Source organism: Pyrus communis, chromosome 3 (genome assembly GCF_963583255.1).
Source record: "Pyrus communis chromosome 3, drPyrComm1.1, whole genome shotgun sequence".
Lineage (NCBI taxonomy): Eukaryota > Viridiplantae > Streptophyta > Magnoliopsida > Rosales > Rosaceae > Pyrus > Pyrus communis.
In genome coordinates this window covers 29,367,462-29,381,394 of record NC_084805.1, presented here as the reverse complement: position 1 = coordinate 29,381,394, position 13,933 = coordinate 29,367,462, and the positions used below count along the sequence as shown (strand labels likewise).

The 13,933-nt window shown below is 38.4% G+C and overlaps 1 protein-coding gene and 1 pseudogene across 2 annotated transcripts; one reads left to right on the top strand and one right to left on the bottom strand.

The window, feature by feature from the left end:
• The first annotated feature begins 1,008 nt into the window (after positions 1–1,008).
• Positions 1,009–4,647, top strand: LOC137727921 (RNA pseudouridine synthase 6, chloroplastic-like). Of its 2 annotated transcripts, none has more exons than XM_068466786.1 (9): positions 1,009–1,270; positions 1,793–1,921; positions 2,048–2,291; positions 2,356–2,437; positions 2,553–2,668; positions 2,752–2,806; positions 2,980–3,091; positions 3,578–3,747; positions 4,221–4,647. In XM_068466786.1, exons 3-9 carry the CDS (start codon positions 2,122–2,124, stop codon positions 4,497–4,499), a joined length of 984 nt encoding a protein of 327 aa, XP_068322887.1. In that variant the 5' UTR covers positions 1,009–1,270; positions 1,793–1,921; positions 2,048–2,121; the 3' UTR covers positions 4,500–4,647. The 2 variants fall into 2 exon arrangements, with proteins under 2 accessions (XP_068322887.1, XP_068322886.1); XM_068466785.1 differs by having other exon boundaries at positions 2,037–2,291.
• A 791-nt stretch (positions 4,648–5,438) lies between these two features.
• Positions 5,439–12,575, bottom strand: LOC137728611 (receptor-like protein 3; annotated as a pseudogene).
• Positions 12,576–13,933: the final 1,358 nt, after the last annotated feature.

The window sequence follows — 13,933 nt, the reverse complement described above, 5'->3', positions numbered from 1 at the left end:
GTGAAGTTCCACCTTTGGCATTGACAGCCAGTCCTCCATTGATAACTCTGTTCTTTTTGTTCTTATATTGCATTTAGCTGCCTGGACCTCTATAGCTTCAAGCAGTAGAAATTCTACATCTGAGCTGTGTCAATGACATGAGAAGCAAGCCAAGTCAACGCTGATTGCTGACGGTACAAAGAAGACAAAGCCCATAATGTTTTTCGCTTCGGTAACTTTTCATTAGTCCAGACTAATTCAGTTCGATATTTATTCTTTGAATAATATTTGGACGATCAAATTTTTTCAACTAAATTTACTAATCAAATAATGTCATTGTAGATTATTGGATTATTAATTAAGTATCGATTAACGTATTTAGTTTTTATTATTTTAGTGTATATAGTTGTCCGCACACAATAACTTCTCAACCTAGAGCTCATTTGGAAATATTTTTAAAATAATTAAAAGCGTTTTTGATGAAAATATTTTTAGAACCAATCGGTAGTTAAACTGCAAGTGAATCTTGGAAAAGCTCTTGAAAGATTTCATGGTATTTTTTGCTGGAAACATTTCAAATACTTTTGGACCCCAAAGATATTTTCATTAACAACGCTTTCAGTTATTTTAAATACACTTCTAAACAACCTCTTAGAGGGTAGAAAAATAAAAAGAAAAACTAATGAAAATGGCTTGAAAACTTTGAGTTTTAACGATAAGGACAAAATAAAGAGTAAAGTGAATAGTACTAAGATTGACTTTTTAGTGTAAAAATATAGTTTTTCGTTAAAATGAACAGTACGGAAGCTTTTAATTAAAATTTCCAAAAAAAAAAAAGTCTAAGAACTGCATCGGGCCCAACTCAAGGGTAGTTGGGTAACAGAGGCCCAATCACTAGTGGACTCGATCGAGCTTGGATAACGCTTTTGGACGCGGTCCATTGCTCTGTAAAAACCCGACCCACAACCCGGCTAAATCAAAATCTGAGTTAAACCTCACCTCAAAAATCAACTCAAATAGCATCTTGTACTATCCAGCTTCAGCCTCCGGAGGAAGAAGATGGCGCCGGTGAGCTTCTCCTCAATGTTGGCCAACGGCTGCCGGAGTTTCAGTGCGCCGGCGGCCCTTGTGCGCACGTTAGCACTCACCCACGTTGCTCACAGTGAACACTCCAACAGCTACAGGCACGTTAAGGTGGCATGGTTTTCTCGGAGTTCGAATAACGAAAATCTGCACGTCAGTCCCTGAAACAAGATGTTTCGCAGCCAACTACCGTTTCTTCTGCAAATGGGTACCTTAAATTTTCCGACTTTGATGCTTTTTTGTTTGTTTTTGTTTTTGGGTTTCTGAGATTTTGGCTTAATTGTTGGTATTTATTTGTTGAAAGTGAGAGTTCGAATGAAGGTCGAACTTGGAAGCAGTTTATTTGGTAACCGAGAAAATGATCAGAGATTAAGATGTGGATTGGAAATTTTGAATCTTTATCGTTTTAGAATACCAAATTCTTTCTTTGTAATGGAAATGGAAGCTCTGAGATTTTGGCTTTTAATTGTTAGTATCTATTTGTTGAAAGTGAGGCTTGGATTAAACTGGTAGAATTCGGAAGCACTTTGTTTGGTTACTGAGAAAACGAGCAGAGCAAAAGAATCTGGAAATGAAAATTTGAATCTCTATCGTTTTAGAGTTTTATAATTTTGAACATTGTGATGGATAATGTGTCGATATAATTGTCGCCAACAACAAAATGTTACATAGAGTTTCTGCCATTTTGTGTTCTATGGTTTGCTGACTTTGATATCATATCTTCTTTCAGCTACCCTGAATATACTCGGTTGCTTCCATGTCCCTCAGACAACGGACCACCAAGAATTGAGCACTTGGTTGTTTCAGAAGGGGGGCCTGTTCTAGAATATATCTGCAAAGTTCTGGATCTTCCTCTTCAGTGAGTGCTGCTCCTTTTGTCTTCTCACTGTTTTTTTGTTGATGTATGGCATATGATTTCCGTCATTATCAAGTTTGAGTTGATAAATAGAAAAAAAAAATTTCATTCTTTGAAGGTTTGTTGCAGATCTCATCCATTTTGGAGCTGTATATTATGCCCTTGTCTGTCCACGGCCTCCTCCAACTGCAACCCAAGAGCAGATGAGGGCATTTAAAGAAGTTACAGCACCATCAGTACTAAAAGATAGAACTTCCATCAAAGGAAAAACTGTAAGAGAAGCACAGAAGACTTTCCCCATAACACATCCAGACCAATTTGTTGAAACTGGAACCTACTTACATGTTCATGTACACCCAAAGCGTTTTCCTAGGTAAAACACAATGTTTTACGCGTCCTTACTAGTGTTATTCTTGTTCACATCAAATTTTGATCAGGTGCTATGAAATTGACTGGAAATCAAGAATTGTAGCTGTAACTGATGAATTCGTGGTTTTGGACAAACCTGCTGGTACAACAGTACGTATCATTACAGACACATTTCGATATCTGTTATCTGGCACTATCAAATGTTTTTTTGAGTAGTTAATTAGTTGCTTACATCAACTATGATTGGATAACAATTTTTGTCCAGGTAGGAGGAACTACAGACAACATTGAAGAAAGTTGTGCAACCTTTGCCACTCGTGCCTTGGGTCTAACAACGTCCCTGATGACTACACATCAGATTGATAATTGTAAAGAAGGATGGTATGTTCTATTATACTAGTTTGTTGTTTTTCTTGTTGTTGAGACTCGAGACAGAGAGGGTAATGCTACTCACTCACATGCAGTGTTGTCTTAGCTAGAACCAAGGAGTATTGCTCAGTTTTTCACGGAAAAATCAGAGTAAGTTTTGCAATTTCATGCTTTGGCATACATAATTTTGATAGCCATAATTACTGGGAGGGGGAGGGCAGAGTGTGATAACTCAGAAGCTGCGGGGTTCCTTATTACTTCCCTCCAACACGGAGTTTGTTTTCTTTAGGTCATTAAGTTTATTTATCTTTTCTTTCACCCAGGAGAAAAAGGTGAAGAAGCATTATCTTGCTCTTGCCGCTGCCCCTGTGCCAATTGGAACAATTACTCACTACATGCGTCCAATTAACATGGCTCCAAGACTCACTTCAGAAGGTAATAGTCTATGTGAAGCACTGCATAGAAACTAGTTTGGTGTTTGAGGAGTTGCACTTTGAATGTGTCAAGTGCCTTGAGGGATTTACATCCTCACTACATTGTTTTGCCAATATCTTTTCTTTCTGTTTCCTATTTGGAGCTGAAATGACACCTTCAGTGTGTGCTGCTCGTATGCTGAACTAAAAACCATTATTTCTCACGACGGGCATTTGGTGGGATGATTCAAATAGACAGGACATGACTGTTGTTTGACGTAATTTCAGGATTATGTCTTGTCCTTTCGGTTTTTATAAATGTTTTTAAAAGCCAATTTAAGGTTTTAATTAATTGAAGCCCACCCATAGAAAACTTTCTTTAACTTGATGTAACATCTTCACAACCACAGTTGAAGAAACAAACTTTGTGAATAGAAATACACTTTGTGAAATTTTTACACTTAGTAGTAAACTCCTGTATGAAGCTAAACAATTATTGGCAACGCAGATTTCATGGAACGGTGGAGTTTGTGTCAACTTGAAGTCATGGAATGCAAGGAGGTTCCCTGGCCAAGTTCTGTTGTGGAACAGAAATATTGTATTGAAGACTCTGGGTGGCCTTCAAAAGAATATGCATATGAGTGTAAAATCAACCTTCTGACTGGGCGGACTCATCAGGTTACGAGCAAAAATCTACACTGATACATGAATTCAATTAGTTTCATTTTCTTTTCGGACTCTGATTTGGAGCGAGATGGTGATCATTTTCTCAATTTGTTGTTTTTCTGAGATCTTTGAGATATGGTCTTATTAATATTGGCTTTAAATTGGTTCAAATAAAAGGAGACGTCCTGCTGCTTCAAGCATATAATATTTCAAAAGGAATAAGATTTTCAGTAGTTTAGAATTCAAGATTTTGGGAAGATGACTTATAACTAGATATCTAAAAACTTTGACTTCTCGTTCTTTGGCACAAGGAATGTATCACTTGAATCTTACATGGTTACTGTATTCTGTTTCCATTAGTTATGTCATTGGATTCTAAGGAACTAGGAGTTAAAAAGAATATCGACGATTCTCTTAATAGTTTGTGTTGCAAGTAAGGTCAGATAATGATAATTTCTTTGGAAATAACTACATTGATGATGCAGGTTCGAGCACAACTGGCAGCGCTTGGTGCACCAATAGTAGGCAATTCCATGTACATGCCAGCTGCAGTTGCAGAAATGGCAAGTCCTGGGCGGAACCCCTTTGGCAAATATAAGAAGCATTATACTCATGTAACTGATAAAGAAGTAGCGATTGAAGAGTGGAGTGCACAGCATGGGAAGGAACCTGGTGTTGCTATTGGTCTTCAAGCATGTCAGATATCATGGGATGATGGGAAGTACACTTTTGAGGCTGGAGCTCCTTGGTGGAGGTGCAATTAAAATTAGAAGAGGTGGATGCGGATTGATTGCATGGTATGGTATTCTCCTTTTGGTGGAGTTAGGGTGTCTGCCTGGATCATATGCTTGATTTCTATAATTAAAAGGCACAATGTAGACATACTTTTGCTTATAAGTTCATAGTTGGATATGCCTGCGGCCTGCCCTTGTATTTTGGTAATCTCTCTCTCTCTCTCTCTCTCTCTCTCTCTCTCTCTCTCTCTAATGGTTTGCATTCAAAATGGGTGTGGCCTCAATTATTGATTGACACCTGTTTATAAACTCATTTTGGGTGCAAAAGATTTGATCTCGCAGCAGGACGAGGACAATACTCTCTGCAAACATATATAATATTGCATCGCTCCTTCCAAATCACCCAACAGCAAATGCCCATGAACCTAAGGAATTGAGCTTCATGAGTGGTGGAAAACTCCCACAAAACCCTAGCTAATCGTATGACTAAAACATGGTATTACGTCGGAATGAAAACGGACTATCGGGTTACCGAATCCGATTATTATCAGATCATATTTGCTACAAAAGACACCAGATTTGAATCATTAACGAATTGTCAGATTGAAGTCTCAAATCTATATGCTATTAATACATTGGATTCGGATCGAAATCCAATTAAAGTATAGGTGTAAAACCAAGAAGAAGAAGAACAAAAATAAATAAGAAACAAAAGACTCAAGGTCAAAATGTAAAAACTCAAGGTCAAATTGGAACTGAAAGCCAAAATGTGAAAACTCAGGGTCAAATTTTGAAAACTCAAGGAAGTAGTTTTCAGTTTTTCGTTTTAAGTTTTCAATGTTACCAAACAAAATTTCAGTTTTCGGAAAAGTGAAAACAAAAATTGAAAGTTGAAAACAAAATGGTTATCAAACGCTATTGTATATTAGATTGTTGCAATGTAGCATAGCAGCAGTAATGTGTACTAGTAAATAAGTCTTTTATTTCTCAAAGAAAAGTACACTTGATTAACGCACAAAGCGATCTACAACACTAGAGAAAAATTCGAAATATGCATATCGCCATGACCTACTCAAGGCTAAAGGGCCACAAACTCCCCAAAACCCTACAATGAAACCAAGAGACACTGAAATTTGAAGCCATGGAATTCCATTCCCAGAGTCATGTGCATCTTCCCGGTCCTTAGTCGTATCACTATCACCTGGACTCTTCTTCGGGCACCTATTTGGAAGTGGGGAACCGCAAAGTCCAGGGTTACCCTCAAAGGCAGTAGCATTGAAGCCTTGGAGCTGAGTGCCTAATGGTATTTGGCCTTGGAGGTTATTGTAGGCAACACTAAATGAAGACAAGAAACTAAGACTTGATAGTGATGCTGGGATTTCACCAGAAAGATGGTTTCTTGAGAGGTCCAATATCTCCAACTTTCGGAGGTTCGAGATTTGGTGTGGAATGTTGCCAGAGAATTTGTTAAAACCAATATTCAGTTCTTGGAGAAGTTGCAATTGCCCAATATCGCGGGGTATATTGCCACTTAGACTGTTGTTCCTGAGGCGATTAGTGTCGGCATGTTGGACAAATACTTGACCTGTAACCTAGTTACAGACCCATTAACGCTTTGGTAGTAGACGGGCAACTCTATAACGCCGTGACGTGTTTGAGTTGCAGCCTTTTCCGATCTGAGCGCTTGTAGTCTGCAAAGCTCCTTTGGAAATTCACCTGAAATGAAGTTACTTTGCAAGTTTATAAAGGAAAGACTTGGAAGAGTCCCCAACCAACCGGGTATTGGTCCCGTGAGTCTGTTAAAAGACAGATCCAACCCTTTCAATTTCTCGAGCTTCGACAGCCATACAGGTACTTTTCCTGTCAACTGGCAGCTTGACAAACCGATAATGTAGAGATTCTGGAACCCAGATGAACCAACCATGAGATCACCATCTGGCATTTCTTCACCTAGAAAATTATTTGTCAAAATGAGTACCCCTAAACTTTTGCAATCCTTCAATATCTTCATTGCCCCTGTGACATTGGACAATCTGTTATAAGAAAGCGAAAGGAATGACAAAGACTTCAAAGAAAGAATTTCATGTTGTATTTGTCCTTCTAGATCATTTGAGCTTAGTCGAAGTGCAATCAAGGACTTTCATGAGTAAACACTTATTGGCAAGGGACCGGTGAAGTGATTATTCTTAAGGTCAAGTTTAATAAGTTGAGTAAGCTTGGAGAAATTAAGCACGGAGAGATCTCCTTCCAATTGGTTGTATCCTAGATTCAGTTCTGTAAGGCTCGAGCAATTCATCAAAGACGGAGGCAGCAAACTCTCTAGATTGTTGAAATGGAGGTTATGAGCTTCAATCTGGAGAGCTTCCCAATATGAAGAGGAAGTGTGCCGCTCAGCTGATTAAAGTTGAGATCCAGGATTCTGAGGTTGGTAAGATTGACAATATTCTCATCAATGGTCCCAGAAGGCTTATTGGAGGGCAACGAAACTTCTTCTAGTGCTCGAGCCTTGTGAATATCACTTGGAAGTGTCCCCAAAAGGTTATTGAAGCCTGCACGAAAGAGCTCCAATTTTGAACAGTTACCAAGTCCAAGGGGAATTATGCCACTGAAATCATTGTGGGAGAAATCCAAGCTTCTAACGAAAGGAGAATAAGAACATTTGAAAGATGGTATTTGGCCCTTAAGGAGATTGTTGCTGACATTTAAGTTGCTCAAATTCCATGCACGCTGGAGGAACGATGATGGAGTTGTTCCGTTGAATTGATTGCTGGAAAAATCCACTACTCGGATACAACTTGGCGGTGGAGATAGCGGTAGTTCTCCAGAGAGAAGGTTGTAGCTCAAATCAAGGATCTGAAGACGACCCAAGGACAGAAAGAATCCAGCTTCCAGGTGACCAGAAAGTATATTATGGGAGAGATTGAGGTTGCTGAAATGATCAGTTATATAGCCTCTACTGAAAAACAATTTCCTAAGAGCAACTCCAACGTTGGAGTCCTCTCCCTAGACTATGCATTATTCAATCCACCTAATGAACAGTAACTGCCCTTAATGAATAGTAATAGCCCTGGCAATAGCATTTGCATCTCCACCGTTACACTTCAATAGCCCTGACAATAGGCAATAAAATATTAGGATTTTTTTTATTTATAAAATAATACAAAATAATTTTAATTGTAATATCGGATAAAATTTTTAATCGTTCTCGTTGCGCCACGTGTCATTATTCGAAGTATTATTAAATAATACAAAATAATTTTATTTGTAATTTCGGATAAGATTTTTAATCGTTGTCGTTGCGCGACTTGTCATAAAATCCGAAAAGACAATTATTGGGGATGGATTTCCGATAAATTTTTTAATCGTACTCGTTATGCCACGTGTCATTATCTGAAAATACAATTATTGGTGATGGATTTCTGATAAGATTATTAACCAATCACGTCGCGCCACGTGTCATAATCTGTTCACAATCTTTGAAGATAGATTTCCATTAGATTTTTAACGAATGACGGCATGCCACGTGTCATAATCTGTTCACAATCTTTGAGGATAGATTTCCATCAGATTTGTAACGAATGACGGCATGCCACGTGACATTATGTACAACCTAATCCTTTCTGAATCCTCCATATAATCCACCACCCATCCTCACAAGTCTCACACCAATTTTCTCAAGATCTCTATCATTATTCATAGTTTCTGCTTCCTTCTTCACAAAAATCTGTATCATTATCATAGTTTATATTTCTTTCTTAAAATGTCTTCTTCTTCCTCAAGGATGATGTGGGAACTCGATCAGGAAGAGGAAGAATTGTTTAACAAATCAAAAGCAATGTTCAATCACCAGGGGGCAAGAAATGAGAGGGAAGAGGATGAGGAGCGTAAAAGGAGAGATGACGAAGTAAGAATGGGCAGAGCCTCACATTCCCGTTGAGTTATCCAAGCTATGGCTCAGATCTGCAGGCCCAGCCGTTCCGGAAACCTTGATAGAAGCAGGCAACGAGAGGTATGGAACTCTTGGATGATTATTTTGTTCCTAATAGTGCATTCCCTGATACGTACTTTAGACGTCGTTTTAGAATGGAACAACATTTGTTCAACAAAATCATGATTGCTGTTTGCAACCATGATTCTTACTTTGTACAAAAGAAAGATGCTTTTGGTGTTATGGGTCTACTGCCTGAGCAAAAAATTACTGTTGCCTTGCGGATGCTTGCATATGGAGTATCTGCAGACCAAGTGGATGAGATAACGAGGATGTGGAAATAAACCATTCTTGAGTCCCTGATGAGGTTTTGTGGAGCAATCGAATCTATCTACACCGCTGAGTACCTCCGCAAACCTACAAACATGGACTTGGAACGGCTGTTGAAGAAGGCCGAGATGCATGGTTTTCCTGGGATGATTGGAAGCATTGATTGTATGCACTAGACGTGGAAAAACTGTCCAAGTGCATGGCAAGGCGCTTATGAGGACAGAAAATGAGCAAAAAATATCATTCTGGAAGCGGTGGCATCTTTTGATACATGGATTTGGCACGCCTTTTTCGGGGTCCTGGGAGCTCAAAATGACATCAACGTCCTTACCCAATCCCCTGTGTTCAACGATGTCCTGCAAGGAAAGACACCAAAAGTCACGTATGTGGTCAACAGACGTATGTACGACGGGCCATACTACCTAGCCGACGACATTTACCCGCGATGGTCAACATTTGTCATAACAGTGCCACGTCCGCGAAGTGCAAAGGAAAAACACTTTGCAAACTGTCAAGAGGGGTGCAGGAAGGATGTGGAGCGTTGTTTCGGTATCCTCCAAGCTCGTTGGGCGATCGTCAGGGGTGCTGCCAGATTGTTTGATGTAGAGTCGCTTCGATCCATCATGATGACGTGCATCATTCTTCACAACATGATTGTGGAAGATGAGCACGATTATGAAGCCGTTGATGAATATGAGCTAGACACGATGAACAATTCAAGAACACGTATATATTGTGCTCATGACGCCACCGATGAGCCCGTGTAACAGGAGCCATTACAAAGAGATGGACATTACAATGAAAGGCTCATTCAACGATATACTGCATTTTAAATGCCAGACATGCACAATGCCCGACAAATTGACTTGATAGAGCACCAGTGGGCATTGAAACAAGCTGAAGATAATTAAGTTCATTTTGTGTGTTTTTTTTAATTTGGTATATTTATGTTATTTTATTTGGTGTGTTTTATTATTTGGTATGTTTATGTAATTTTTTTAGTGAGTTTTTAATTATTCCGTATGCTTGTGTAATTTTATTTGGTGTGTTTTTGTCATTTCAATAAATATTCTCTTAGTATAAATAACTTACCAAATTAATTTGAATAAATATTCAATAAATTGGAAACAACATAAATAATACAAACAATAAATAATAAATTACAACCCAAAGTGATTGGAAAATTATGGGCTCCGATTACAAAAAGTACTCTATTCATCATCGCTTAACCAATTTGTGATTCTAGGATGATCTTCTCTTGTGGTGCTAGGACCACCTTGGCTTGCTATCGCTTCTCTTGCATGCCTCCTTCGCACCACGTCCGCTTTCTCTGACTTCCAAAAAAATTTGGAATTTGGAGACTTCCCTTCTAAAGGCGTGTTCATAATCTCACGATCTCGTTGAGCCCGTCTTTCTTCTCTAACATGTTCCCTTTCTTGCCTAAGTAGCTCTCTTTCTCTCTCATTAGCCTGAAATTCTCTCTCAATAGCTGCAGCTTTTGCGTCCTCTCTAGCCTTATCAGCCTCATATTTCGTCATTTCCCTTGCCAAAGTTAATTCACTTTGGCGAGTAAGTTCTTCTATGAACTTTGCATAATCATTCTTGGAAGCACTCCCTTTTCTCTTTGAAGCCTTCTTACCTTGAGGCCTAATTGGATAACGGATCAAACCCGACGCTTGTTCAGGGAGGGGCGTTTCGGGCACTTCTTCTGCATCATCTTCATGAACATGCAAGATATGATCGGGTGTAGAGTGTAGAAGGGTGTTGTTCATGTGCACTTCTGGACCGACTGACACAACTCTAAATTTAGGACAATCTTTGACAATATTCCAACATTCCCACCGGTTGAATGATTTATTTTTGCTTTTGGTTTTGGCAGTGTACCAAGCTTTTGCTTGAAGTTCCTACACAATGAAAATAAGTAACAAATAAATAATTATAATGAAAATAAGTAACAAATAAATAATACAAACAACATAATTATAATGTAAGTAGGTAACAAATAAATAATACAAACAATAAATAATAAATTATGTAGGTAACAAATAAATAATACAAACAAATAATTATAATGTAAATTTGGGTATCAAATAAATAATATATTGTTACCTGATCCGAGTAATTTTCCCCACTTCGAATATTACTACTAGCTTGTGCCAAGGCGTCTCTCCACGTACTAAACGATTGGCTAAGTAATTTCCAACGACTGGACATCGATTCTTTGGTTCTTTTCCCACCAATCTTCTCAAGATAATTGGTATGAATAAGACTCCACATTTCTCGCAACTGCATCTCATTACCCGTAAGCGAACTATGAGTAACTTCAACCCAGCTAATACACAACGCAACATCTTCAATAAGCGACCAATTCGTACCTGCACCAGTGGTCATTTTGTTGAAAAAAAATGGATTCAAACTTTGAGACAAAGAAAGGAATGTGATTGAAAGTAGTTGAGAAAATATGAAATTGTTGTGTAAGGTAGATGATAATGAGAAGGTATTTATAGAAAAGTAAAAACAATTTTTTTTCAGATTTTTCAAATTTTTTCAGATTTTTCAGATTTTTTTTTCAATTTTTATTCAATTAATTAATCTCTGCCGTTGGATATAAAAAAATTTGAATTACAACACTCCAGATTGTGCCACGTGTCACAACGGTAACTTTTCTTAATTTTAAAACTATTTTTTCTTTTATTTTATTTATTTATAAAGCATATTAATATCCACCGTTGATCTCAGATCGAACGGTGGATATTAAATAAGATTTTTTTGACCGTTGAGATCGAACGGTCCAAATTAAATAACCGTTGAGATCTAACGGACCGTGGGAAGCCATGTGGCTTCCCAATGGTAACTGACAAAGTTTTTTTTTTTTTTTGATTTTGTGTCGACGACGCGCCCCCACGCGCGAGTGAGGTGCACGCGCTTGACACAAAAAAATTAAATATTGCCTGACGCCAGGCTGACGTCAGCGCTGATGTCACATGGCCTCGGGCTCTCGGACTGGCAATTCCCCACGGGCCTGGAGCTCGGGCCTCCACCTTCACTAGGGCTTGCCCACGCTAGAGCTGATCCACCAGGCCTCGGGCCCTTGTTCTGTCCCCTGTCCCCCGAGCATGCGCCCACGCTGGGCTTGCTCTAAGAAATGTGTATTACTTTGTCTTCTGGGTGAGCGTTCTCTAATTTAGAATAGACATTGGGACTTGAAGCTTGGTTTGTTTTCTGTGTCTCCTTCAATGTATCTGTTATGTGGATGAACAGGTAGATGTCAACTCTAGCATTTAATGGTGTTGTGCACTTTGACAGGTATATGTGAATGGCTCACTGAGTTTTTCTGAATCTGTAGGTCCAGTGGGCCCTCATGACACTGTTGTATCCAAACCAAAGTTTGGCGAATTTGATATATGTTGGATACAATGGCAGTCCTGCTTCAGCTATCCATGTTACTAGAAGAACATCAGTAGATCATAAAAGGCAAAAAACAGAAAGAAATGTTAGCTGCTTCGTTTTTGGTCCTAAAAATGCAGGAAAATCCCCTCTTTTAAATTCATTCATAGGAAGGTATGGCTTTCCCCCTTCACTATACTCAACATAGTTTATTAGTTCCGTATATTATAAATGTGAAGAGAAAGGGTACCACCATACCTAATCCCATTTTCTGAATCTTTGGTATAACAAAATTTATTGGGTGATAACTTCCTAGCTCTCAGATGTTGTTATAGTTCTACACAAATGAACTATTTTGCTCCTGAAACTACCCAATTTTCTTTTCTTTTTTCTTTTCAAACTGAGACAAAGCTCACCGTGTCTGCTATCCCTTTCCTGTTTGACTCTGGTCTATCTTCCATTTTAGAAAATATTTGTGGTGACTGTAGATTTAATCTTTCATTTAGCTTTGTTAATTTGTTGTTGCCAATTTTGACCTCAGGCCTTTCTCAAAGAGCGAGACTATTCCTACTGGTGAGCGTTATGTAGTGAATGTCATTAACCAGATTGGGGTGAGTAAATCATATATAACACTTTTTGCTTTGAGAAAGGTAACGGGTAAGGGAGGTATGGGTATGGGTTTTTAGGGCCCGTTTCTAGGGAGGTGGTCTGGCGTCAGTGCCTTCACGGGGTGGGGGTGTGTGATATGGGGGAGAGAGGAGAGGGTGTTGGTTCTGAAAAAACAAAGTGACATGTGGATTTCTGTCTTTCTATATCATGCTTATGTTGAAATGTTATACCTGCCAAAACCATATGTTGAAATGTTGGATAGGTAAACGTTTTTTGTTGTTCTGTTTTTAGGACTTCATTAACCTTTTAGAAGCGCAGGATGTGAGAGCAGAAGGGGAGCAAGCAAGTGAGGTAATTTTTTATGTTGAATTAAGTGGTTCTGAATTCAGTCGAACATTTGTGTGCAAGTTTGGTTTCTATTTCTATCGCAATTCATGTTTGCAGTGATATTATTGTAACATCAAATCCTAAAATGTATTGTGTCAAGAACCAATAAAAGGAATGTAATGTGTAAGTGCGTTTGATTATTCAAATGCAAAATTTTTAATTTTTAGAACGAGAGTTGCAATTAAAATTAACGCAGTGCTGAGCAGAAGTTTAATTAATTCAGTTTTGATAAATGATTGAAGGTTGCTCTGTGATTCTTTTGCTGTTTTGGTAATTATAAGTTTAGATAACGAAAGGGATAGAACGAAAATGAAAGCTTAGAATCTGGTGAATAATATGTTGGCATGTGTGCGTGTTCTCTTCAGGAGGATCGATTGATGTTTTTAATTGTATAATTTATTTTCATTGGTCTAAATGCACATCCGATTGCTTGCCTTCCCATAGATGGGTTAAGTTGGACATCTAGAAGAATTTGTTTGCATAGGAGCCTTTTTTTTTTTTTTTTTTTTTCTTTTCGCTACAATCTGTTTTGTTATAGGTGATGATAATGATTTATCAACATTGTTTGTTCGGAGTTAGATGGAAATTGGGAGGGAGTAAATTGTGATTCTAAACAGGACCATCGTGAGATATTCTTTTAAACTATGATTTATATTCTTTGCTATAGTGCGGAAGACTTAGCTGCTTGAACAAGAACGACTGCTGCAGGGCATTCTACATGTTTTTGGCTTTCAACATTTTTGCTTCAAGACTTAGCTGCTTGAACAAGAATGAAACACCATCTTAACTGCAAGGAAAAATTTGTGTGGACTGCATGTTACCT

Coding starts and splice junctions, on each gene's coding strand:
- LOC137727921 (XM_068466786.1), top strand. CDS start 2,122: ATGAGGGCATTTAAAGAAGTTACAGCACCATCAGTACTAAAAGATAGA. Junction 2,292..2,355: donor CACCCAAAGCGTTTTCCTAG/GTAAAACACAAT, acceptor AATTTTGATCAG/GTGCTATGAAATTGACTGGA. Junction 2,669..2,751: donor GATAATTGTAAAGAAGGATG/GTATGTTCTATT, acceptor ACTCACATGCAG/TGTTGTCTTAGCTAGAACCA.